This window comes from Lagopus muta, chromosome 14, assembly GCF_023343835.1.
Source record: "Lagopus muta isolate bLagMut1 chromosome 14, bLagMut1 primary, whole genome shotgun sequence".
In the NCBI taxonomy this organism is placed as follows: Eukaryota; Metazoa; Chordata; class Aves; order Galliformes; family Phasianidae; genus Lagopus; species Lagopus muta.
Window position 1 is genome coordinate 1,595,267 of NC_064446.1, and position 26,556 is coordinate 1,621,822.

At 57.0% G+C, this 26,556-nt stretch overlaps 1 protein-coding gene across 29 annotated transcripts in view; it reads left to right on the forward strand.

Moving 5' to 3' along the window:
- The window catches only part of LOC125700302 (protocadherin gamma-C5-like), a 193,004-nt gene that overhangs the window by 160,546 nt on the left and 5,902 nt on the right, over positions 1-26,556 (forward strand). For 24 of the 29 annotated variants that reach the window (XM_048960775.1, XM_048960791.1, XM_048960788.1 and 21 more), the window contains 2 exons: positions 17,684-17,742; positions 26,051-26,139. In XM_048960775.1, coding sequence (XP_048816732.1) covers positions 17,684-17,742; positions 26,051-26,139 — 148 coding nt within the window. The other 5 variants (XM_048960773.1, XM_048960771.1, XM_048960802.1 and 2 more) reach the window with 5 other exon arrangements.

A 26,556-nucleotide genomic window follows, 5' to 3' on the forward strand; every position in this document is an offset into this window, starting at 1 on the left:
TGATGTGCATGTAAGATAAATCGCTCAGTAAGAGCTTAGACTTGAGAGTATTAGGAAAGAGGCAGTGGCTGGAGGAAAAAAAAGATTTGGAGCTTATTTCGTAGTTTATTAGTGAAGCGGCTGAAGACTGTTTCAAGGTTTAGCTTCAGAACGGCTGTGGATTTTCTTCTCTTCAGATTATATGTAAGAAGGAAAGGTAACTGGAATTTGCTCGTGTAAGGGATCGTGAAACAAGAGCTCTGCTTTCAGCGCTGTGAGCCTGCAGAGCCTGCAGGTAGAGGCGCTCCGGAGCACGGAGAAGCAAAACCATTCGGACTGGAGCGCGCGGTGCAGCTGCAGTGGGTAAAGCAGGACGTTTTCCTTGGGAATCATCATGAATTCTGCTTCAGAATTCAGTTCTTTTAAAGCAATAATTACTAGCATTGGATTTTATTGACTTGAGGCGCGTGCTTTTGTCACGTTCTTGGGCTGGTGATAAGCACGTGCTGGTAGTGATACAGTGACAACGATTCCTGACAGTGACTTCTTAGGTAGGAAACTGAGCCGATCTGTTTGATGTTGCTTGCATTCCGTGCTCCTGGCTGCACCTCGGCGGTTAATAGGAGGGTGCGGGGTGAGAACGCGTAACCAGAGGCGATATCCCCACCGGGTGTCGCATCTCCCACGTTGGTGAGGGCGATTTGCAGCCGCTCACGTTAAGCTGCGGGATGGCAGACCATCAGCTTCAGCTCTTCGGAGCGATTTGCTCCGGATCCGTGCAGTTTCCATCAATGAACGGGCGTGGGCGCTAATTTCAAGTCCGACCGTTCGTTATCGGCTGTGGGAGGAGCTGCCGCAGCCTGATTTTCACGCTCCCGTTTCAAGCTCCTTTTTTTTTTCGCTCTCTCATTCCAGTTTCGTGGGTGACAGCGTTCCAACACTGTAGTAGTTTGAATCCATTTGCGCGCTCGAAGCGTCGGAAAAAAAATCTCAGTATAAGGAGTTGGTGTGATGACAGCAGGCGGGGAGCTCGGGAAACGGCTGCTTTCGGTGCCGGCGGCCGGGGGGCTCCACATGGGACAGGGAAAGGTTGTTCCGAGGGCCGGGGTGGGGTGGGAGCTGTCTGCGTCCGGGGGGATCGGGCGGCGAGATGGAGGGTGGCGAGGAGGGAGGGAGTGCACGGCTGAGAATGCTACGGGTTGTCCCCCTGGGACAGTGGTGGAGATGGGGAGAGGGGCCGGGGCGTTGCTCCTGGATTGTCACTTGGTCGGCGACGCTGCTTTGCTGGCACCCAGCGGTGCGCCGTCGTGACGCTGTGGGACTGTAGGAAAGGATCGGACTGTTGGAATGACCGGGATCCGCGGGGTCCCGAGGGCTGTTCACTCTGTCTACACGCACACACCTCGTCCCGCCCCCTCCACCGCCCCCCCTCGCTCTGCTGCCCGTCTCCAACGAGATACTTTTTTTCTCGGGACGCACTCCTCTGTTTCCCAGCCGCCCTTTCTGGACGCTTCTGCTCCGTTAACTCGCACCGCCGGACTTTCCCCGTGCGTGGGGACGGGATGAGCGCTCACTGAGCCGGGCCTCCCGCGGGGGCGGGCGGGCAGCAGCTCTCTGAGCCCTGCGCTCCGTGCAGTTATTGGCCGGGACTCTATGTGCCGCTGTCGACCAATGCTGGAGCGGGAGATCGGGCGGCCCGGCCCCGCTCGGAGCCGGGATGAGGCACTGAGAGGCTGAGAGCGAGCCGGCCAGTGAGTCAGAGCCGTGCCGCCGAGCGATGCCCGTCTCCCCGCCGCACGCCGCTTCCCGGAGCGCTGGGCAGCGGCATGAAGGGGCAAGCTGAGGATTTCTAGGGGGAAGAGGCGGGGAGCGATGAAAGGCGTCGCTGCGAGGAGCCGCGGGGTGACGCCGGGGCAGGTACTGAGCCTCTGCCTCCTGCTCGCCGCTTCCTCCGGGGCTTCCGCCGCCATTCGCTATGCCATCCCCGAGGAGGCGCGGAGAGGATCGGCCGTGGGCAACGTGGCAGCCGACCTGGCGCTGGACCCGGCGCGGCTGTCGGGGCGGCGGCCGCGGGTTGTGTCCGGCGGTAGCAAGAAGTACTTCGCGGTGGATGCGACGAGCGGTTCGCTGCTGGTGAGCGAGCGGATAGACCGCGAGGAGCTGTGCGGAGCTCTCTCCCCGTGCACCCTCAGCTTTGAGATCGTGCTGGAGAAACCTCTGGAGCTGTACAGCGGCGCCGTGGAGATCCAGGACATCAATGACAACGACCCGGTTTTTCCCAGCAGCCAGGCGAGGCTGGAAATCAGCGAGTCGGTGGCGGCCGGGACGCGCTTCCCGCTAGAGAGCGCGCAAGATCCCGATGTGGGAATTAACTCTTTGCAGACCTATCAGCTCAGCGCCAACCCGCACTTCGTGCTGGACGTACAGACGAGGGTGGACGGAAGCAAGTACGCGGAACTGGTGTTAGAGAAGGAACTGGACAGGGAGGAGCAACGGGAGCTGCACTTGGTCTTGACGGCACTGGATGGAGGCAGCCCGCCACGGTCAGCCCACGTGCAGATCCACATTGACGTGGTGGACTCCAACGACAACGTCCCAGTCTTCAACCAGTCCACCTATAAGGCGAGTGTGAGGGAGAACACTCCCAGCGGCACCCTGGTCACCAAGGTGAGCGCCTATGACCTGGATGATGGGCCCAATGGAGACATCATCTACTCCTTCAGCAGCCACACGCCAGCCAAGGTACGAGAGCTCTTCACTCTGGACTCGGATACTGGGGAGCTGAGGGTCAAGGGCCAGCTGGACTACGAAGAAACAAAGCTGTATGAGATTTACTTACAGGCTAAAGATAAGGGCGCCGTTCCTGGTGTTGCCAACTGCAAAGTGCTGGTGGAAGTCGTGGATGTGAATGATAATGCTCCAGAGGTGACGGTGACTTCGGTGTACAGCCCTGTGCCTGAGGATGCAGCCCCGGGGACAGTCGTAGCTCTGCTGAGTGTAACAGACTTGGACTCTCGAGACAACGGTCTGGTGAACTGTTTTATTCCCCCTGGGATCCCATTCACGCTCAGTTCCTCCCTCAAAAATTACTACACATTGAAAACTAAAGCAGCTCTGGACCGGGAAGAGGCATCAGAGTACAACATCACTGTCACAGCCAGGGACTCAGGTTCGCCGCCCTTGTCTGCAGTAAAACACATCCTGGTACAGGTGTCAGACGTCAACGACAATGCACCCAAATCTTCACAGGACTCCTATGACGTGTACGTGCCAGAGAACAATGTGCCAGGCATCTCCATTCTTAACGTGAGCGCCACAGACCCAGACCTGGGGCGCAACGGCCATCTCTCCTATTCCCTCCTGCAGGGGGACACCGCCGTGGGTCACCTCTTCTCCATCAACCGCGAGAGTGGTGCCCTCCATCTGCTGACCTCCCTGGACCACGAGGACCAGATGGAGTTCAGCATGATGGTGCAGGTCCACGACGGCGGCTCTCCGCCTCTTGCCACCAACCTGTCGGTCAATGTGTTTGTCACTGACCTCAATGACAATGCCCCCACTGTGCTGTACCCCCTCCCCAACTCCACATCCTCCTACACCGACGTGGTGGCACCGGGCACTCCTGTGGGCCACGTGGTCACCAAGGTGGTGGCGGTGGATGCGGATGCAGGATACAATGCCTGGATCTCCTACACCCTGCTGCAAGCCACCGATCCCACTCTCTTCTCAGTTGGGCTGCACAGTGGGGAGATCATCACAGCCCGTCAGCTCCGGGAGGACGAGGCTCCCCAGCACACCTTGGTCATCCTGCTGAAGGACCACGGGGAGCCTGCGCTGTCAGCCAGTGCCACCATCTCCATCTCTGTGGCCGAGAGGGTCAAGGAAGCACTCACCGACCTCACTGATGTGACACCCCCACATGACTCCAGGAGGCATATGACTTTCTATCTCATCTTGGCCGTCATTTTGGTCTCGGCCGCTTTCTTCATCACCATAGTGTCAGTGGGCATCTTCAAGTGCTACAAGTGGAGGCAGTCAAAGGAGCTGTTCAACAGCTCCAGGAGTACCCTGTACAGGACACCAGGGCCCTTCCACCACGTTGATGCTGTGCGGGGTGGTTTCACACCACCCAACTTCTACCATCAGGTCTATCTCACCACGGACTCCCGGCAGAGTGATCTCCTGTGTAAAAAACCCATCACTTCCAGTCCCCTGGGGAGCCGCCAGAACACCATGAGGAATGGTGAGCCAGGACTGTACCACCAGATGGTGGGCACAGCCAGCCGGCTCCCCACGCCCGCTGAGGTAACGTAGCCCTTCCTTGGCATGTCGCAGTGCCAAGCTGATCCGTGGCTCCTTTGTGCCATACGCCTATGGCAGCAGGTTGAGGTTGGGGCAAATATCCAGTTGCGCCATGTTGTTAAAGAGCAGTTGGTTTCTTCCAAGTCAAAGGAGCCATCCTGTGCGCTGATGACATTTGCACTGTGGTGAGCAGGGTCAGGTTGGTCTGTTTACTCCCAGCAGTAGACCTGTGTCCTTTGGATGCAGTTTTGGGTACGCCTTGCATGGCTTAGCCAGTGGAGGCTGAGATCAGCTGGCAACCACTTAAAAATCTTCAGTAGGAACACTGCTGCTTGTGGAGTTTCCTTCCCTTTGCAAAATGAAAACCGAGCGCTTGCAGGTGCAGGTTGGAGCTGTGATCCCTCTGCAACGTGTCCCAGTATGGGACAGGCGAAGTGGGCTGGGAGCCACTGGCTGCTGGTGGGGCAGCAGTGTATTGTATCCTACCGTATCACGCATAGCTGAGGGGTGATGCTGGTCCTGGCCCGTGGCTGTAGAGCAATCTCTTCTCTCCTCGTCTCACTTGGTGTTTGATTCCTGATGGCTCTGGTTTTATTCCCATTTAAGTTCTGTGAAGATGCTCCTTTCAGGTCAGTTTGGTGGGGTCACAGGCTGCCCTCAGGGTTCCTCTGAGCTGGGTGCTGGATGCTGAGCCCACCGCCCATGTCTTCTATTACCATCCGTGTCACAAACCCTACAAGATTTGTAATATGCTGTCTCACGGTGCTAACATCCTGGCTGAACAAATTGCAGGCAGGAACACGTTTGCGCATGCCAGGCTGCTCCTGTGCTTCATCCCTGGTGGGAATCGTGCAGCATAATTTGCAAGCTTTCAATTACAGGAACACTGCAGTCCTCAGATGTGAGGCTGGGTGGTGGATCCAGCAGAAAGGGGAATCTGGTGGGTTTCCAAGATGCTCGGTGCCGGTGTTGTGTCCCCTCTGAGAGGTGTGAATGGGATCGGCTGGTTGCTTGGGGCGGAAGGGAGTGTGATGCAGCGGAAGCAGTGCACAGACACAGGGCTCTGTGTGCAGCTTCGCACTGCAGCTGAATCACAGGCAGAAGCACTGAATCTCCCAGAGCTATTTTATGTACTTTATTTATTTATTTTTTTTTTTCCTGTCTCACGTCGCTTCTCATACTCAGCATTTCTCACCTGCAGCAGGCAGGAACGGCTGCGGCAGCTGCTGCAGCAAGTGTTTCTGCGCCTTTGTGCAGGTTTTGTTACAGCTGGGGACAGAAATGTCCCCCCAAAGAAGGCTGGCAAGAAGCTTTGGGGATGGCAGGGGGCTGGAGGTGCTGGGGGAGCAGTGAGTGGTTTGAGCCTGGGGATGGAAGGCAATGATAACAGGCAGGTGGTATACCCGAGCTCTACACATCGTCCCTCAGCCCCCCAGGGCTGTGTGAAACCAGCATCGGCTGGTGGATTTTCAGTCTTTGCGGTGAAAGGTAGAGCTCAGTGCTGCAGACTGTGTCAAGCCCACAGAGGTTTTACATCTGCAGGGCAGCAGCCAGCTCCAGCCTGATGCAGGGGGGGATGGTGCTGCTGGTCCCTCCCCAGATGCGTGCTGGCTGGCTGTGCAGGTCGTGTCTCGTGCCATGCCGGGTCCCTGCCCCGTTGTGACCCCTCTGTGTCCCCATCCCAAACCCTGGCAGATCCCCCATGCCAGATGCTTGCTGCTTGCTCCCACCACCTGGACATCTATGAGCAAATTCTCTCGTAAGGGGGGGCTTCACCGGACCCGTTTCTGTAGGAGCAGGGCCCCGTGTGGCACTGTCTGTCCCTCCGTGACGCTGCTGCGACAGTTCGTGGAGACCGGGTGACGGCGAGTGGCACCGTCGGAAGCCCCCGGGGCGCATTAAGTCCCACCGGGCTGCAGCCGAGGAATTTACCCGCAAGGCTTTTTCGTGATCTGGCCCTTTAAGAGCGCTTCTGCCCTCTCTGAGCGAGCAGTAGGCGGGACGTGGGCGGAGCTCTGCACCAATCACGAGCTGCGACAGCGCAGTCTCGGATTGATTGGCAGCAGAGCGGTGCCGCCCGTAGCACTGGAAATGGGCCGGGAGGGGCTGAGGAGAGGACGGGGGCACGGACCGCGGCAGAGCCGAGTCGAGCCTTCCTTGACGGTGGCGATTCCGGGCACCGTCTCCATCCTCTCCCCTGTCCCTGAGGTCCACGGGGTGCCCGGACGGAGGAGACTGGCAGGGCCGAAGCTGCCCCCTTCCCCTCCCCCCACCAGGGCCTGGGGGCACGTAGGGAGGTCTATGTGCCCCGAGTGCACCCCGTAGTAGAGGCTGAGGCTGCTGCAAAGCTGTTCCTGCTGCAACGTGTGCATCTCCTTGGCATCCTTCCCTGCATAATGCCCGATGCTGTGGTCCCATTCTGACCTGTGGGCTTCATGGGTGCTGCTGAGCTTCACCTGTGCCAGATGGGGACGAGGTGCTCAGGCAGGTGGCCGTGGCAAACAGTTGGCTGCTGGCTCTGGCAGCTCAGGAAGCCCTCCCCATGGCACCCATGGTGTTGGCAGCTCTTGGTGTGGGCCTTCCAGGCTGATAGCGGCACCGGTGGCAGCCCCACGGGGTCAGTCCCGAGGTGCGGGCATCAGATGGGCACAGCATTAACTAAGGGGGGAGATAGGATAGGGGAGGGCAGCCCTGGCACCTTGGTCCTCAAACAAGCACTTTTTCATAGGGCATGAAAAAGCCCTTTGGCCCATGCTCGTTAAAGCTGCCCTTTGTGTGCGGGCACGATGTGAAGCCACCATTGTGGGAGCGGGAGTGAACAGGGAGGGTTTGTACCTCGCCGGCTTCCAGGACGTGCAGTTTCCCAGAGAACGGGAAGCGAGCTGAGGGAGCAAGTGAAACAGGCTGGGCCCGGGGGTGGTGGGCCCCCACTTCCCACAGCCCCCCGGGTCCCCCATTGGGTGCACGGGGACAGAGCTCTCGGCCAATTGGGTGCTGATCTGAAGCGGGGGATCTGCTCTTCCCCCACCCCCTCCCCGCGCTGGGGCTGTGATTCAGCTCCCCTCCCCCAGCCCACCCCCTCCGCTCGGATGCTGGCAGCCGAGCTGCAGCCTCCTACAGCCCCGGAGCTGCTTCCCTGAGCTGGGGAACAGAGAGCCGGGGATTTTTAGCGGCTCCGCAAGGCCGGCTGTGTCCCGGGTCCGGTCTTGGGTCAGATGTGTGTGGACATGGAGAGCATCAGCCACCAGCGACCCGCCTGGAAATGGCAAGTACTGAGTTTGTTTTCGCTCTGTGGCTGGGGCTGGGTCTCTGGGCAGATCCGCTACTCGGTGCTTGAGGAGTCGGAGGTGGGGACCGCGGTGGGGAACGTGGCCCAGGACCTGGGCTTGAAGGTGGAGCAGCTGGCGGGCCGCAGGCTGCGCCTGGGCTCAGAGGAGAGCCGGCAGCACTTCGCCGTGCGCCTGGACAGCGGTGTCCTGGTGGTGAGCGAGCGGCTGGACCGGGAGCGCCTGTGCGGAGCCGCCTCCAGCTGCGTGCTGTCAGTGCAGGTGGTGGCAGAGAACCCCCTGCAGCTCTTCCGCCTCGAAGTGGAGATCCTGGATCTGAACGACAACTCCCCCAGCTTCCCCACAGCCCGCCGCAGCCTGCGCATCGCAGAGTCCGCCGCCGTGGCCACGCGCTTCCCCTTGGAGAGCGCACAGGACCCCGATGTGGGCACCAACGCTGTGGGTTCCTACCGGCTGAACCCCAACTCCCACTTCTCTTTGGACGTCAAGCAGCTGCAGGATGGCAAACTCTTCCCGGAGCTGGTGCTGGAGCGCGCCTTGGACCGGGAAGAGCGGCCAGAACTGCAGCTGGTGCTGACAGCCGTGGATGGGGGCAGCCCGGCCCGCTCAGGCACAGCAGAGATAACGGTGCAGGTGCTGGACATCAATGACAACGCACCCGCCTTTGACCGTGCCACGTACAAGGTGCAAATCCCAGAAAACACACCTGTGGGAGCTCTGCTCCTCCAGCTCAACGCGTCAGATCCTGATGAGGGCCCCAATGGGGAAACGCAGTACTCTTTTGGGGTGCACACCTCCGAGGCTGTCCGGCGACTCTTTGCGCTGGACCCCCAAAGCGGTGAGGTGCGGGTGAGCGGGGAGCTGGACTTTGAGGAATCGCCCTTCTACGAGATCCACGTGCGGGCCCGTGATAGGGGTGTGCCTGAGATGGAGGGGCACTGCGTGCTGCAGGTGGAGGTGGAGGATGCCAATGACAACCCCCCAGAGGTTCTGCTCACCTCCCTGCTGAATCCAGTGCCTGAAGACACCCCACCAGACACTGTCGTGGGGCTTTTCAACGTGCGGGACCGAGACTCGGGGCCCAATGGGGATGTGAGCTTGGAAATCTCCCCCAGCGTGCCGTTCGCTGTCAGGTCCTTGCAGAACCACTTCTCACTGGTCACCCGGCAGAGCCTGGATAGAGAGACCACCTCACAGTACGTGGTGCAGCTGATTGCCCAGGATGGTGGGTCCCCTGCTCTCATCACGAGCCTCACACTGCTCCTCAATGTATCCGACGTCAACGACAACCCACCACGCTTCCTGCAGCCTTCCTATGATGCTTTCCTCCCAGAGAACAGCCCGCCGGGCTCCTTGCTCTGCACCGTCTCAGCTTCAGACCCCGATGACGGAGACAATTCCCTTCTTGTTTATTCCATAGAGGGCCATGTGCAGGGTGCTCCTGCTTCTTCCTACGTCCACATCAACCCCAACAACGGCAACCTCTATGCTCAGCGCACCTTTGACTTTGAGCTCCTGCAGGTTCTACCCATCTCGGTGGCTGTGAGGGATTCGGGATCTCCCCCGCTCCACGCCAATGTCACTGTCTACATTTTTGTGCTGGACCAGAACGACCACTCCCCTACCATCCTGCACCCTGCTGGTGATGGTGATGTCCCCACACCGGAGAGGGTCCCGCTGTCTGCCCCACCGGGCTACCTGGTGACCAAGGTGACAGCAGTGGATGCAGATGCTGGGTACAATGCCTGGCTGTCGTACCGCCTGCTGCCGGAGTCCACCGAGCCCTCCTTGTTCCATGTGTCACAGTACACCGGGGAGGTGCGGACGGCCCGTGTCCTGCGGGACACCGATGTGGCAGTGCAGCAGCTCCTCATTCTGGTGGCAGACAATGGCGACCCACCGCTCTCCACCACCGTCACCATCAGCGTGGCCCTGGAGGAGGAGGCTTTGGAGGAGAGCCACAAGCCCCGGGATTTCCTGGCCGGTACCAAGGAGAAGCCGGACCTGACCCTCTACCTGATCATCGCACTGGCAGCTGTCAGCACGGTGGCACTCGCTACTGTCACCCTCCTTGCTGCCTGGTGCCTGCGGCGCCGAGGCCGTGCTGCCGCTTCTCCCCGCTGCTGCTGGGCTGCCGAATCGCCGTCCCGGGACTTCTTCAATCATTCCAGCCCCAAGCTGCAGCTCTGCTCCGACGGCACCCTTAAGTACATGGAGGTCACCCTGCGGCCCACCGACGCCCAGTCCCAGTGTTACAGCACCTGCTTCTCTCCCGACTCCGACCGCAGCGACTTCACCTTCCTGCGTCCCTGCCCGCCCCCCGGCACCCTCCCGAGGGAACCCGGGGCTTTCCTCTCCGCCGCCGGTACCCTGCGGGACGCCGGCCAGGTGAGCGCCGGGGGAAGGCGGGGCCGGGCCGGGGCCGCACGGTGCCGACCCCCGGTTCCTCCCCCCGCGGGGCGCTGAGGGCCGGGGGGGCCGCCTTTGTCCTCCGGGCCCGACGTGGGGAGCGCGGGGTGGGGATGTGGGGGAGGGGGGCTGCGCGGGCCCACCGTCGCTCGGGGCAGCGCGGCAGGTTCGCGCCGCGCCGCAACCATCGAGCGCCGCGATTGGTGCCGGTGTTGCTGTCCTGAGAAGGAGATCGGCGATTGGATGAGCGGCGCGGCGCACGGAGCCAATGGAGGGGCGGCTGCGCCGCGCCCCCCCCGTCGAGCCGCGGCCGCCCCAAACAATGAATGGGAGCGGTGAGCGCTGAGCGCGGCCCCGCAGCGCGGGCGGCCTCCTCCGAGGGCATCGCTCCCCGGGCGCCGGCAAGGATGCTGAGGGCAGGAAAGGCGGGCTGGTCCCTGGGGCTGCCGCGTGTCTTCTCCTTCTGCTTGTTCCTGCATAGCTCCTCTGCCCAGATTCGCTACAGCATCCCTGAGGAGCTCACCCGGGGCGCCTTCGTGGGCAATATTGCGAAGGACCTGGGCACCGATGTGGGGAAACTGGCGGCGGCCAATCTGCAGGTACTGTCCGATTCGGATTCGCAGTACTTCTCCGTCAATGTGAACACCGGGGTGATAATGGTGAGCGAGCGGATAGACCGGGAGCAGCTCTGCGGGCAGAACCCCCGCTGCTTCCTCCACCTGAAACTTGCCATCGAGAACCCGGTGGAGTTTTACCGCATCGAGGTGGAGATCCTGGATATCAATGATAACTCCCCGGAGTTCCCCAGTGACGAGGTGTCCTTGCGCATCTACGAGCTGGCATCCCTGGGTGCCCGCTTCCCCATCCAGCCTGCCCAGGACCCCGATGTGGGCACCAACACCCTGCAGACCTATCACCTGAGTGCCAACGAGAACTTCAACCTCAATGTGAAGGCTCGCACGGACGGTGGGAAGTTCCCTGAGTTGGTGCTGGAGAGGGCCCTGGACCGGGAACACAGAGCCTTCCACCACCTCGTCCTGACTGCTGAGGATGGGGGCTCGCCCCCCAAGTCCAGCAAGATGCACATCACTATTCAGGTTCTTGATGCCAATGACAACCATCCAGTCTTTGACAGACCGTCTTATGGAGCTCGCTTGGTGGAGAACTCACCACTTGGCACCCTTGTAGTGAAGCTAAATGCCACCGATGTGGATGAAGGGCCCAACGGGGACATCCGCTACTCCCTCAGCAGCCACAACTCGGATGCCTTACGCCAGATCTTTGCCATCGATGAGCAAACTGGAGAGATCCGTGTGCGGGGCAACTTGGACTTTGAGGAGGCGACGGTGTACGAGATTGAAGTGGAGGCCAAGGACATGGGATCGCCCACGATGGAGGAGCACTGCAGCGTGGTGGTGGAGGTCACTGATGTGAATGACAATGCTCCTGAGGTCATTCTGACCTCCTTCTCCAGCTCCCTGAGCGAGGATGCGCTGCCGGGCACGGTGGTGGCCGTCATACATGTCAAGGACAAGGATTCTGGGGACCAGGGCAAGGTCCAATGTCATGTGTCTCCAGACCTTCCTTTCCAGCTGCGCAAAGACTACGAGCATCAGTACTCACTGCTCACGAGAACCCGCTTGGACCGGGAGCATGTTGCCTACTACAATGTCACCATCTCGGCCTCAGATCTGGGCAGCCCTCCGCTCTCCCGCCACACCATCCTGCCCATCACCCTGGTGGATGTCAATGACAACGCGCCCCAGTTTGAGCAAGCGTCCTATGAGGTGCTGGTGGCAGAAAACAACCCGGTGGGCAGCGTGCTGGTTACTGTCTCTGCGGTCGACCCAGACTCAGAGCAGAACTCCCGCCTCTCCTACTCCATCCTGCAAGCTGGTGGGACAGAGCCAGGCCTGGATCCGACTCGCTACCTCTCCATGCACCCTACAAGTGGCCAGATCTCTGCCAAACTCCCCTTTGACTATGAGCAAACCACCTATCTCCAGTTCCATGTAGAGGTCTCTGACGGTGGCTCCCCAGCCCTGAGGAACAGGACGCTGGTTCACGTGTTTATTGCAGACCAAAACGACAATGCCCCGCGGGTGCATTTTCCCAGGGCTGGGGAGGATTCCGCCACCCAGTTACGCATCTCCCCCTCCACCGCCCCTCTTGCTCTCATCACCAAGGTGGTGGCCATAGACGCGGACTCGGGGCGCAACGCCTGGCTCTCCTACCATCTCATGGAAGCCACTGAGCCGGGACTTTTCAGCGTGGCCCTACGCTCCGGGGAGATCCGCACCACCCGGGCCCTGCAGGAGTCGGATGCTTCTGCACATGAACTGGTGGTGGTGGTGCGGGATGCCGGGGAGCCACCGCTTTCCACAGCCGTCACGCTGGTCGTGTTGGTGGAGGAGAGGGGCCCCGAGGCCCTGCTAGGCTCCGAGGCTCAGGCTGCAGACGGTGGGGGCTTGCCCACCATCACCATTTATCTGATTGCTTCTCTGGTGCTCATCTCCAGCGTCTCGCTGGTGGGACTGGCAGTGCTGGGTGTGCGGTGCCTACGGCGGGGCTCCGCGCCTGCTGTCCAGGGCTGCAGCGTGAAGAGCGTGGACACGCTTCAGCCCCCGCCCAGCCACATCTTTGGGCACTTGCACTATGAGCCCAAGCAAGGGGACACGGTGATGGGCGTCCAGGTGACGGCCACGGCTCCCCCAGCCCCGCGCTACCGCTCCTGCTTTTCACCCGTCTCTGACATCAGCGAATTCATGTTTGTGAAACCCTCCGTGGGCACAGCCGGTGTGAAACCGTCGGCGCCCAGCGAGGTGAGCTCGGGAGCGGGAGATCCCGGTCCCCGGCCGCCTTCGGGGAGGGGGTGCCGGCCGGAGCCCGCCCGCCGCTGCCGGGAGTCCCCGGTTCCCGGTGTCGGGGATCCCCGGCGCCCGCCCGGCGCTGCGGAGGCGGAGTGGCGGCTGCGGGAGGGGGGGGTGCTGCGCCGTGCGTATTTTGAGGAAGGCGGTGGAGGAGGCAGAGAGGAGGGAGGAGGAGGAGGAGGAGGAGGAGGAGGAGGAGGGGGCTGTTGAGAGACGTAGAATTGTCACTCGGTCCATCCCCTTCGCTCGCTGACTTTGTGCGCTTTCGGTGTGCCGGGGAGCCGCTCGGCCGAGCTGCCCCCCCTCCCCCCCCTGTCCCTGTCCCTTCCCTCCCTCCCTTCCTTCCTTCGTTCTTCCCTCCCGGTCCCGTTCCCGTGGCTCCGGCGGCAGCTTCGTCCCGACGCGGCGCGCTCGGATCGGGGCGCGGGGCTCTCGGTACGGCGGCGGCGGCGGCTCCGGGGCGGGCGGCGGGGGGAGCCGCTGGGAGCCGCTTTCTCTCCGTTCGCACAGCCGGCTCGGCATGCTGAAGGGCCGGGCTTCACCGTGGCAGCTCCCGCTGCTACTCGCAGCCCTTTCCAGCCTGCAGCCGCCCGGCAGCGCGCAGCTCCGTTACTCCATACCCGAGGACAGGGAGCCGGGCACTCCGGTGGGCGACGTGGCCAAGGATTTGGGAGTGGAGGTGCGGAGCCTGGCAGCCCGTAACCTGCGCCTGGTGAGCGAGTCTGAGCAGCGGCACTTCCAGGTGGACCTGGCAGCAGGTGTGCTGCTCCTCGACAGGAGGCTGGACCGCGAGGCATTGTGCGGGCAGAGCCCCGCCTGCTCTCTGCACCTCCAGCTCGTTATGGAGAACCCACTCCAACTCCACCGTGTCGAGGTGGATGTCCTCGACGTGAACGACAACGCGCCGCAGTTCCCCAAGCCGGAGGTGGTCTTGGAGATCACAGAGGTGGCCAACCCTGGGACTCGGCTGCCGTTGGAGGTGGCAGAAGACCCAGATATGGGCTCCAACTCCATCTCCACCTATGAGCTCAGCCCCAGTGAGCATTTTGGCCTGAGCATCAACGTGAGAGGAGATGGGGTCAAAATGCCTGAGATCGTTCTCAAAAAAGCGCTGGATAGAGAGAAATTGGCTGTTCATCACCTAATCCTAACAGCACTGGACGGAGGGAATCCAGTGAAATCTGGCACTGCCAAGGTCACCATCCATGTCCTGGATGCAAACGACAACCCTCCTGTTTGTGACCCACCTGTATCCAAGGTGAATCTGGAGGAGAACGTGCCAGTGGGCACTCTGGTCACCAAGCTGAATGTCACCGACCTGGATGAAGGCCCCAATGGGGACGTGGAGTATTCTTTCAAAACTAGCAATAATGCACCTGGTAAATTCACTAAGCTGTTCAGTTTAGATTCCCGGACGGGGGAGATCAGAACCAAAGCCCCTTTGGATTATGAGGAATCCAGTGCTTATGAAATTGCAGTCCGAGCCCGGGACAAAGGATCCCCAGCCATGGAAGGACACTGTCATCTGCGGGTGGAATTAATTGATATCAATGATAACAGCCCTGAGATCGTGCTGACTTCTCTCTCCAGCCCTGTGCTGGAGGATGCGACCCCAGGAACGGTGATTGCCCTCATCGGTGTAAAGGACAGCGATTCTGGGGACAATGGGCACGTCCATCTGCAGATAGCCAAAGAGCTCCCATTTAAGCTGGTGTCATCTTTCAAAGAGCACTTCTCACTGGTCACAGACGGTCCCCTCGATCGGGAGAAGGCCAGTGGGTACAACATCACTGTGAGGGCTACGGATTCAGGATCACCACCAAGGGCGACACAAAAAACTTTCTATCTCCAAATCGCCGACGTCAATGATAACGCACCGAACTTCTCCACCCCTTTTGATACAGCTCATGTGCTGGAAAACTCTCTCCCTGGAACTTCTGTCTTTTCAGTGTCTGCATCCGATCCCGATGAGGGCAGTAACGCCAAGCTGACTTACTCCATCCTGGACAATGGGATGCAGGACATACCCATCTCAACTTACTTCCGCGTAGACCCAGACAACGGCACCATCTACACTGTGAGGGCTCTGGACTATGAGCAGGACAAGGTGTTCCAGGTGCCCGTGGAGGTGAAGGACTCTGGCTCTCCTGCCCTGAGCAGCACTGCAGTTGTCCACGTCTTTGTCATGGATCAGAACGACAATGCCCCCACCATCGTCTACCCGTCCGTCCCTACAGGTTCTGCCTTCCACCAAACCATCCCACCCTTGGTAGAACCTGGCTACCTAGTCACCAAAATCGTGGCTGTGGATGCCGATAGCGGCCATAATGCCTGGCTGTCCTATCAGCTGGAGGATACAGCCGAGGCTCTGCCCTTCCAGGTGGAACATCGCACCGGGGAGGTGCGTGTTGCAGCGGCTCTGGGCGAGTCGCCGTCTCCCCACCGCCTGGTGGTCCTGGTGCATGACAACGGGACGCCGTCCCTCTCGGCCTCAGTGGTGATTGTCATTTCTCCAGAGGAAGATGGCGTGCAGGACTTTGCCAAGTCCTCCGACTTGCCTCAATCATCTCCCAAGGACAACAACTTAACGCTGTACCTCATCATCTCTTTGGTGTCCATTTCCCTCGTGTCGTGTGTGGTGTTCGCCGTGGCGGTTGCCCGCTGTCTCAGAGGGGGCTCTGCTGGCTGGGCTCTCGTGGGCTGCTGCCGGGGGTCTGCCCGCAAGCCCACCTCCCATCTCCATGGGCAGCTGAGGCCAGATGGCTTCATCAAATACCTGGATGTGGGCAGAGCGGGGCTGGGCTCCCAGGCACAGAATTACACCTCCTGTTTCTCCCCAATGTCTGAGCAGAGTGATTTCCTCTTTGTAAAACCCTTCAGCCACTCCAGCACTGCGGAGACCGTGGCTGCCTATGAGCAGGTGGCCAGCACTGTAGCGAGTCCCTGCGATGGGGTAAGAGATGGGGGTTCTCACTGCTGCTGCGTGAAGTGGCTGTGGGGGATGTTGGTGATGGTCTCCCTCAGCAGGTGCCAGGGAAGGGGGTTGGCTTTGCCGGGTGGAGGTGGGGAATGGGATGGCCATCAGCATACAACAAAAGCGTGCGTGTTTGTGGAGCTGGGAGCTTCCTCTTGGCCCCATTCAGGCTTTCTGAAGTGATTCTTGCAGTGGGAACATGGGGTTTGGGGTGTTAAACTTCTTGTTTAACCCCTTTATGCTGTATGGAAAGAGAGAAGGAGAAGACCTCAATGCCAGGTCACCTGGGTGCTCCTTTTGCTCTGTTTTAGGAACGTGTTGGGATTTTTCTCACTCTTTGCCTCTCAGGTATTATTAATTCCTGATTGTGCCATGGCAAAGGACTGCTTTCTAGCTTGGTAGTTCTCAGCAAGAGGCTGAATTCTCTGTTCAGCGCTGAAAGTAGTGCGTTTCTGCAAAGATCTTGCTAACCTTACGTGCCCTTGGGCTCACAGAGACCTGAGTGGCGTGCATGCTGTGAAAACTTCAGCCACTTGCCTTGGGATATCCAAACCCAGATGGAAGTGGCTGCATTTAACTGCAGCTTTTTTAACTTCGGGATATAAAAAGTAAAGTCACTTTGTGTCATAGACGCCTGCCCTAAATTTGAAAGTGGTAATTGCAATAGGGATTGGAAAAAATAGACTGGGACGGGCTTATCTGATGGGCAGTCGTGTGGCAGTGTGTGTGCAAAGCTAGGTGGATCTGCAGTCTGGAGGGTGAGTGTGCAAGTGGTGCGATTTGTATGCAGCAGGAGTGGAGTGGAGCTCTTATTCTAAGGGGACTCAGTAATTTATTCTAATGTATTCCTTCATGAGAATCATCAAAGCTGTGGCGAAATTAGTCAAATCACAGCTGCTAAATAAAAATCTAGGTCAGCTGTACCCGTTTCCCTTCGCCTTAGTAATTGCAAGTACAAGCAGAATAATCCTATAAAGCCGGTGTTCCGTGGTGCAGACCAGGAGCTGCTCCTTCCTGAGGTAACCAGGAGAAACATCGTCCTTCTCAGGTAGTGTGTCATCATTTCAGAGTTAATTAAGAGCTTGTGACATTCGGAAGTTGTGCGTCCTGCGGACAGCTCGGCTGTGTATGCTGTGCACAAAGGCGCGATGCACACAGCCTGCTCTGCATCCATCCTCAGCTACAGAATGCCCGTTGTCTGATGGGGAAACGACAGGGGCAGAAAGCAACACGAGGTCTGCTACGCGTGCTGCTGGGTCTGAAGTTTGCTGTGCTTCCTGAACAAAGAATGCTTTTCTTTCTTTCCTCTCCGCCGTCGGACGTTCATTCTTTCTTCTGCAAACAGAAAAACATTGTAATGCACTGTGACCACAGCGTCTAGGAAAGTCATTCGAACACCAAGTGTGACACGCAGGCTCAGGCAGGCCTTGCTAAGGACAGAAGGACAGGTTAGGAAGCTCTGTCACCACCTTACCTCCTACTGAAAGCATCTTTCTCGGTATCAATTAACAGTGCCACCCCAACCCCCCCCAGCTCATTGCTTTAGTGCCATCTCTCCTGCTGGAGCAATGCCCTTATCAGTTTATTTCATGCTTCATTTCTTTCACAGCCTGGTTTCCTGAGCTGCTTTGGAAGATTATTCACTGAATGGTTTTTGTCACGCTTTTTGGTATTCATGCTGGTCCAGAAATACTCAGAAGAAAGGGAAGGAGTGGGGGTGGGGGAGCTTTTTTTTTTCCTATTGTTCTAATAGATCTGCTTCACTTGGAAAGAATACACCGATATCCCAGGCTGAAATAATCCAGGATTGGTTTGCAGGTGAGAATGGAGGTATTAAAACTCTTTTTCTATTTCCTCTGCAGCAAGCTCAGCCTAACCCGGACTGGCGCTTCTCTCAGACCCAGAGACCTGGAACAAGTGGGTGAGTGCTCCTTTCTGTGTGTGTGGATCTGGTGAAGGCTTTGTTCCTTTACATGTTGCTCTCAGTGTGGGAAGTCCTGGTGGTGGAAGCTCTGTGGATGGAGTTTCCCTGTTCTGGGTAGAGCTGCCACAGAGCCAGAACCAGGGGTGTTTCTGTGCCAGATCTGTGTGGTGATGATTGGAGAGCTCTTCGCAAACAGCTTTGGTGTCTGTGGCTCAGGTGGGACAGTTAGGAACTGGAGAGGGCGATGGAGCTGTGAAAGGGTTAAAGGATTGGAGAATATGCTTCACACAGTGTTGTTATCTGAAGCAGATTCTGAGCATTTGGTTGAGATTTATGCAGGTTCTGAGTGCAGAATTGTGGTTCCTCCCCCTGCTTGGATGCCACTGGGGACTGCTGTGAGTCCCTTTATCTGCTTTGCCATGAGCATCCCATGGCAGTCAGAGGTTGTGTGGGTGGTGGCTGTCCCCAAAGGCCCCTCTGGAGGAGTGTGTTCCAGCCCATCCAATGGGTCTCAGCAGCAGCAGGTCCCTCACTGAATGCTGTGTCGTGTGTTTTCTGTTCTGGAGTTGGGCTGAGGCTGAGATCTCTGGACCCAGCTCCAATTTTGGGGAGTTGGAGCCCTTCCTGCATTCCTTGGGAAGTGATGTGTTGCTTTGTTTGGGTGAGAGGCTGTCCCACTGGCACTGGGCAATTGGGCAGAGGGGGACTAAGGGAAATAGAATTAGATCTCAGGAGTCAGGAGGCTCATAGGAAGGGCCCTTGAGGTCAGGTGCAGCTTTCAAAACTGTGGCTGAGATTTCACCCGTTTATGCATAATGTCAAAAAAAAAGGAGAAGCATTTATTTTTTATCTTCCATGAGTTCCATCAGAGTGAGAAAAGACTTGAACAGGGAACCCACCTCCCCAGCCACAGGTCACTGAGGAGGAGGCTGCCTCCTGGGGGATTCCTGCAGGAGCAGCTGGCAGCACCTGCTGGAGGGCATCTGGATGCTGTGCTCACTTGGCTGGGTCCTGCAGAGAGAAGAGTCACTGTGTCCCCATGCTTTACGGTTACTTGGTGGCCTCTTGGCCACCAGGTCCTGGGTTTAGGGATCAGAGCTTGTGTTTTGGGATCAGCACTTGGCACTCACAGCACTGACTGTGTCTGAGTCTTTTTGGATCATTCAGCTTCACGGAGGGGAAACTAAGAGACCGCTAATAGCTGTAAGGAGCGTTGCAGTAATTAGAGTTTTTTATTAGGTTCTCCTAGCTGGCAAAGGTGAAATGGACTGATGGTTTGATGTAAAGCTGAAAGTATTGCTGCCAGGAGCCAGGCATGGGCTTTAAATAAAGCTGTTGCTGGGAGAGTGTTCTCAGAGCTCCGTTCAATCCCCACCACGGAGAACTTTTTTAATCAGGAAAAATCTTTGCAATCATTCACGCTCTGCTTCGAACGACAATTAACTGCAACACCCTGATAATGCAGAAGTGCCCGAGAGCCCCTGTGATGGTTTTGCTGTCAGAGCAGCCCTATTGTTCTCTTCTCCAGCACCCTGCTGGAGCTCAAGGCGCAGCACCAGCACAGTGCAGAACTACTTAAGCTCATGGCAGGGACCTTTCTTAGGTCATGGGACAGTGGCCTTAACCCAAAACCATGGCGTGGGCCCTTCACACGCTCCCCCTGTGCTGTTCCCTCTACTTGCTAAGTGCCCTCCCTTCTGCTGTGCTGGAGCTGCCCAAAGCCTGCCCTGTGGCTGTCCCTGCTGTCAGCCCATGTACAGCTGTGTCACCTGCTGCTGACACGTGTCACTCTCTGACATGGGCTCTGCTTGGGGCTCAGCGTGCACAGCATCTCCCAGCAGGAAGAAAAGGGATGTGCACTTAATTGTATTTGCCCAATCTAAATTAAATAGCAGTGAAAGCAAGACAACTTAGGCTGAGGTTTGAATGGGTGCCAGCGGGAGCCCAGCACTGACCCTCAGCTGGAACGTGGGCTAAGTATAGGATTTTACTATACTGTGATTTCTGCAGTGTTGTGTTCCTGTGAGTTAGGACAGGGAACTATCCCAAGTAACTGGGGGCTGGGGAAACCTGGCCACCAAAACAAACCACACTGCCTCTCAGCAGCTGCAAGCAGCCAGGGCTCAGGGTGAGCTCAGCAGAGCAGGGCCATCTCCAATCCACACATCTCTGCGTTCAGAGTGCATCCATATGGGACAAGGAAGCAAACTTTGTGATCTGAAACACAAGAGAGCTCTGGTTGCACATGCTCAGAAAGTAGAGTTCAGACAGCATCCTTTAGAGACAGGGGGGTCAGGGCTGTAGCTGGGCAGAGAAGTTCTCAATCTTGTTTGGGAGAAAAAGGAGGATAAGTGGATCTATTTAATAATCTCTGCATTTTGTTTTCTAAAAACAACAACAGCAACAACAAACCACTCATGCTGTCTCTGGGCAAATATAAATGAAGAAGGAATAATACCGAGCAGCAAATGCAATTCTCAAACAAATCAGATCAGCAGCTGCGGGGGGATTACAATGATGAGCAGTCTGAGTGGTGTGGCCATGGCAGCACGGCAGGGCAAGCATCTCCTTGGTGGGATCTGCATGCAGCAGTGGGTTCAGCAAAGCACTGGGTGAGGATTTCCCACCTAGAAAGCAGGGGGGGAAAAATAGGACAGGAGGGGAAGGCCCTGGGTTGCTCATAGGAGTGAGGGGGAGGAGATGTCCGAGCTGGAATGCTTCCATCATGGTGATCCTGCCATCGTGGGAGGATGGGGATAGCCCAGGTGGGCTAAGCCAGGAAGGTGGGGGGGGGCTCACAGGGGTTAGCACTGGGACCCCCAGCTGATTCCAGGACAGGGAGGAGTGAATTCTGAAAAGATAGAGAGCTCTGATCCTGAATTTCCCTGTGCCACTGGTTTCCAGTGCTGGATGTAGTCTGTGGAGATGTTTGCTTCACTCACCCGTTAAACAGCATCACAGCTGCCTCGTCTGACCCCCAGCCATGCAGGGAGGGAGGAACAAGCAGGGCGTGCTGGCTGGCTGTGGAAATGCTGCAGCAGCAGCACCAATGGGAGAGCTGTGAGGGACAGGAGGGTTTCTTCATTCTTGGTTTCTTTTTTTTCCCCCAAGAATTGAGCTTTCAGGAATAAAGGCAGCCTGCGTGGGCTGGGTGATGGAAAAGAGCTTCCTGAGAATATTCCTTAAAGCTCTCAAGGAGCTTTGGGTCTGGGTGCTGCTGAGGGCTGCCTGCAGTCAGGGGCTCCTGATGGGTGGTTGGAATGAGGGTTCCTACAGCCCATGGGGCTGCTCCAAGCTGCTGAGCTCTGCTAGTGCCACGTCCTGGGCTGCACTTTGTGGAGTATTGGAGATTGTCAGTGTAAAATTTGCACCTCCAGCCTAGGTGTATGTTTTGTGTGTTAAACATCTTGCCAAACAAACCCAGGAAGGGCTGGGCGGTTGCGTTTGCAAGGCAGGTCTTGGTGCAGGATGGACTGCAAAGGCTCCTGCGTGCAAAGGCTCACAGCTTTAGGTGGGACTGTGATTCCCTATTGAATGTGACAGGAAAAATGTTGCTTTGGAGCACTATGAGCCTGCTTGGAGCTGTGCTCTGAGTGGGTGCTGCCGTCCCCTGTGCTGTTGGGTGCTGAGGTGGGGATAGGAAGGAGAGACACCTGGTGCTGTGTTGGTGCTCCTGGATGCTTATTGGAACACACAGAATCGTAGAATGGCCTGGGTTGGAAGTGATCTCAAAGATCATGAATCTCCAAGCCCTCTGCCACATGCAGGGCAACCAACCTCCCCATTTAATACTAGACCAGGCTGCCCAGGGCCCCATCCAATCTGGCCTTGAACACCTGCAGGGACGGGGCATCCACAGCCTCTCTGGGCAGCTGTTCCAGCACCTCACCACTCTCTCTGTAAAGAATTTCCCTGGGGACAGGTTGCCCAAGGAGGCTGTGGATGCCTCATCCCTGGAGGCATTCAAAGCCAAGCTGGATGTGGCTCTGGGCAGCCTGGTCTGGTGGTTGGTGACCCTGCACACAGCAGGGGGGTTGGAAACTAGATGGTCATTGTGGTCTTCTTCAACCCAGGCCATTTTATGATTCTATGGTTCTATGATGCCCTGAGCCACCTGGATCCTGCCGGGGGGGGGCAGAAGGTGTGGAGCATGGTGAAAGGAACCAGCCCAGCCAGGGGATATGTTTTTCACTCTGGACAGCCTGCAGCATATCAGGAGTTGCATTCTCGTGGCATTATGTATAGAAACATTATTTTGGGGAGTCCAGCAGGTGTGACACGTATTAGTTGATTTTTTTCCTCTCTCCATCTGTTTCCTGTGCAGCTGAGCACACACCATGCTCGGCTACAGAGGCGCAGGGATTGACACAAAGGTGCAATCACATTTCCAAAGAACGTCTCAAAATAGCTTTCCAGGTGTGTCTGTGGAGTGGGGGGGTGGCAGAGACTTTGGGGCCCTTTGTTCTGACCCCCCTTTCCCCCCCCCTCCATGCAGAGCAGTATCTCAGCAGCTCAGGAGCATCCCCATTGCTTTGGGAGGCTGCAGATCTCCTCCTGCTTTGAGATCTCCTCCTGCTTTGCCTGCTAAAACTGTTCGGTCTGTTGTGAAGTCAGGATCTTAAATCTGTGCCTTGTCCAAGCCCTCCCCTGCGCCTATAATTGCATTACAGAAGAGTCAGGGAATGCACAGAGAGTGGGGGAAGGGCAGGCAACATCCTCTGTTAAGGGAGAAGGAAGGAAATCACAGCGAGTTTTGATCTAGCACTGATTTTTGGGGGGAGGTTCGGATTTGGGTGATGGGATTGATTGGGGGAGGGGCTATAGGGTGAGGGATGCTGCCCCCAGGGCATGGCTGAGCTGCCATGGCTGTGTCCCCAGCACACCTTAATAGGCTGTGTGATGGCTGTCACTTTCCCCACTCCTTGTCACTTTGCCAGCACAAAACCACATGGGGCTGAGGTTTTATTGCTGCTGCTGCTGCTGCCTCTGGCTGGGGCTGGGTGTGGGAGGAGGCTGAAGGAAGCTGAAGGAGGAAAAACAGCGATGCAAGGAGGGGGAGGAGGGTGAAAGGGTCAGCTTGAGAGCATCAGTTCTGCTAGGGAATGGGGCTGGGGGAAAGGGATTGGAGAAAGTGCCTGGCCCTGAAGGTTGGGAGGGGAATGCTATGGCTGGTGCTGCCCCTGCCAGCGGGCAAGGAAGCAATGGGAGGCTGGGGATAAATGGGAAGGAAGGGAAAGGGTCCAGGGTGAGGTGGACCCCAGCTGTGTGCCCCCCATGCACAGAGCCTGGTGGGATTTGGAGCGATGGGTGGAAGCTGCAGTGCTGCTGGAAGGACTGGAAAAGCCCAGTAAAGAGAGGAGGCTGAGCGGGTGACCACCCTGCTGGGCATCTCCTGGGGCCATAGGGCCACATCCTCAGGGTCCTCCTGGGCGCCCACAGCACAAGCGTGGCACAAATCAGACTTCCAGCTGCAGGATGAGGAAAACAAGTGGAAAACAAGTTAATCTCGGAAATTCACCGGGCTAAAAAAAAAAAAAAAGAGATGTTTGTGAGGCATTTGGATGCCATAGTAACGGTCTCCATAGAAACCCTGCAAGGAAATGAATATTTCTGTACTGGAAGTGGAAATAAGGACGATGCGTTGGCTGGGGTGGCAGAAAATAGCAGGTCAGTGGTGCAAGGCCCGCCCTGCTGCGTGGGCTGATGCCTTCGGGCTGCTGAGCAATGAGGCATTGCAGAGCCTCACCAGGGGCTGCAGGGCATGCCTCCCATTTTGGGATTGTGAGCTTTTGGCTGGGTTTGGTGGTGCCCCGTGTACCCGTGCTTTGATCCCTCGGATGCAGCATCATTGGGTCTGGTTCCTCTTTGTCTCAAACACAGGTTTGCTTCCTTCCCTCCAACCTTAGTGCTGAGATTATTTCCCAAACCTAAATCCAGATGTTTTCTGAGCTTTTGAAGCGTGGAATGGAATGAAACAGGAGGGAAATAAAACAAAACAAAAAAAAAAAAACACCAACAAAAAAACAACTCTGTCCTCTGCAGGATGGGTTTTTATAAAAAGCCTATTGAGAAAATGCCATTTGTATTAAGAGCTGCCAGTCCTTGAAGCCCATTTCCATAGGAACCACCTCCTGTTCCGGGCAGCGCAGCCTCAGCCATTCACAGCCCTGTCCTATAGCTGTGGCAGGCAGCCAGCTTTGCCCATCAGCTGTGTGCCTCTTTTTTTTTTCCTTCTTTTCACTATGTGAAGTTATTTTAGGATGCTTTTAGATTACTGCATTCATGTTTCTCCTGCCTCTGAATTCCGGATGATTGCGCTCGCAAGTAATTCAGGCACTTGAATTTCCTGCATACAGAAATGAGCTCAATCAGGGCTTCTGCAACCCTGGCATTTCTAAAATAGCTCTCCAGTGTGACATCATGGGGAGCAACATGCTGCTTTGTGCAGTACTGGAGAGTGCTGGGTGCTGTAAGCTTGCACGAAGGACCTGGCTCTGCATGGGGTAGAACAGGAGGATCTGCAGACCGGGTTGTTCTGCAGGTCAGAAGAAGAGATGGTTCTCCCTAATTTGGCACCAGTAGGACCCCATCTGGAGCCCTGAGCCCAGCGGGGAGCAGGAGCTGCTGCAGTTAAGTGGTGGCTGCGTGGGTTGTGGTTTGCAATGGGGTTTAGGTTGCTAAGTCCTTTATAGGATCTCTATTCCCAGCCCTGACGTGGAGCAGTGCTTGCTCCTCCAGCATTGCCACCCATTGAGGCAGGCAGGCCTTGAAGTCTTGAAGCCATGCCAGCGCACGTGTGGCAAGGTATAAATAGGTTATGGGATGCCCCAGGTTGCAGCAGATGGCAGGCAATTCGGAGCCTCAGCGGGCAGCCTCTGCTATGTCAGGGATGGAGTGTCACCTGCACAGATAAAGCGGGGGAGTGAGAGTAGTGATGTGAGGCTGCAGCCCTTTCCTGTCCCCACTGTGCCCACTGCCCACATCCCTCAGTGCCATGTTTACCCCTGGGGATGGTGACTCCAACCCTCCCCCCCCCCCCCCCAGGCAGCCCATTTGGGTGCTTTACCACTATTCCTGAGAAAAAGCTTTTCCTAATATCCAACCTGAACCTCCCCTGGCACAACTTAAAGGCATTACTCCACGATGTGTTGCTCTGTGATGGAGTAGGGGTCTGATCATGGCTCTCAGCACGCTCATACAAGCACCTGCATGTTTAAAATTTCTCTGTATAGGACACTTGCACAGGGAGGAAAGGGAGAGCCTTGCATTCAGGACTTTCCTACTTGCAAGGCGATGATGTAACTGGGGCAGGGACCCAGCCATGGTAGATGTGTGCTGTGATCATGCAGCTGGTGGGACTTTCAGGTCTCCCTGCTGGAAAGAGGGCTGTGGGAACACATCCCTGGCTTCTCTGATGGGAAACTGTGGCCACGAGTGAGGGGTGGTTGAACACAGCTGCCAGGCACCTGGCAGACATCAATGCAGAGCTTGTTTGAAGGCGCACAGAGCGCTGATTGTAACTTTGCCCTGCAAAACCTCCTGAAGGGAAGCCTGGTGGCATCCCCACAGCTTTCCCAGGCAGAGCTGCCCTGCTCAGCCCCCAGCAGCTGCCCCATGTGGTCACCCAACTCCGCTCGCTGCTCTTGGTGGCTGCTCTTGGACTCCCTTCAGAGCAGGATTTCGGTGATGGGCAGCTGCCTCCCTGCTGATCCCAAATCCTGTGGCTCCACGGGATTTTCTCACCTTCATTCCCATGAATGAAGCTGTAGAGTGGAGTTGTAGCCTGAAATAACTGGAGTTGTAGCCTGAAATAACTTGGAAGGGCAACAACCCCATGTGGCTTTCAGAAGGAACCTGGTCATACAAGGGCGTGTGCATCTCTGCAGGTCTAGAACTGGGTTGTTTCTTGTTGTTTTTTTTAATGTGTGTTTGTGGTATTCAGCTGTGGGAAGACAGCTAAAGGGATTTGAGGTCATTAGGTGCCAGCTGGTTCAAACAGCAGGCATTAGGAAGGTCTTCCTAGAAGTACCACTCAGCCCCAAGTACTTTGGTTATTGGTGGTTGCTCTTCAAAAGCCTTGGAGAGGGATGGAGACTTCTGACAATATTTACACTCCAGAGTGTTGCTTAACAGAGGGATTTGAAGCCCTCACCCTCCTCTCTGCCAGCGTTGCCCACATCCAGCTGTAAGCTGCTTGATTTTCCTGCAGCACTGCCTTCTCCAGCAGATCCCTTCCCCAGCCCACCCCTCTTCTCCCAGCTGGAGTAACACGCCATTTCTTTCCTTTTGTTTTCTATTCCCACAGCTCCCAGAATGGAGAGGAAGGTGGAGCCTGGCCCAACAACCAGTTTGACACGGAGATGCTTCAAGCCATGATCCTGGCCTCGGCAAATGGTCAGTCTCTACTGCATGCAGGGAAACTACAGCATGGGGAAACCGTGGCCGTCTCAGCTGTGTGCCATAGATAAGATGCTCGTGTGGTACTGATGTGTGTGGTACACTGGAGAGGCTTCAGAAGGACTTCTTGAGCAGATGCTGATGAAGTTACCCTTCAGGGGAGGGAGAAGGGGAGGGGAGGTAGAATAGAATCAGCCCATCCCCACTAACCACATCCCTCAGTGCCACATCTGCCCTTTTCTTTAACACCTCCTGATCCTCTGCTGGCACAACTTAATGCCATCACCTCTTGTCCTGTCACTGTGACCTGGGAGAAGGTAGAGAGTGATGAGGTCTCCCCTGAGCCTCCTCTTCTCCAGACCAAACCATCCCAGTTCCCTCAGCCACTCCCCATAAGATTTGTGCTCCAGACCC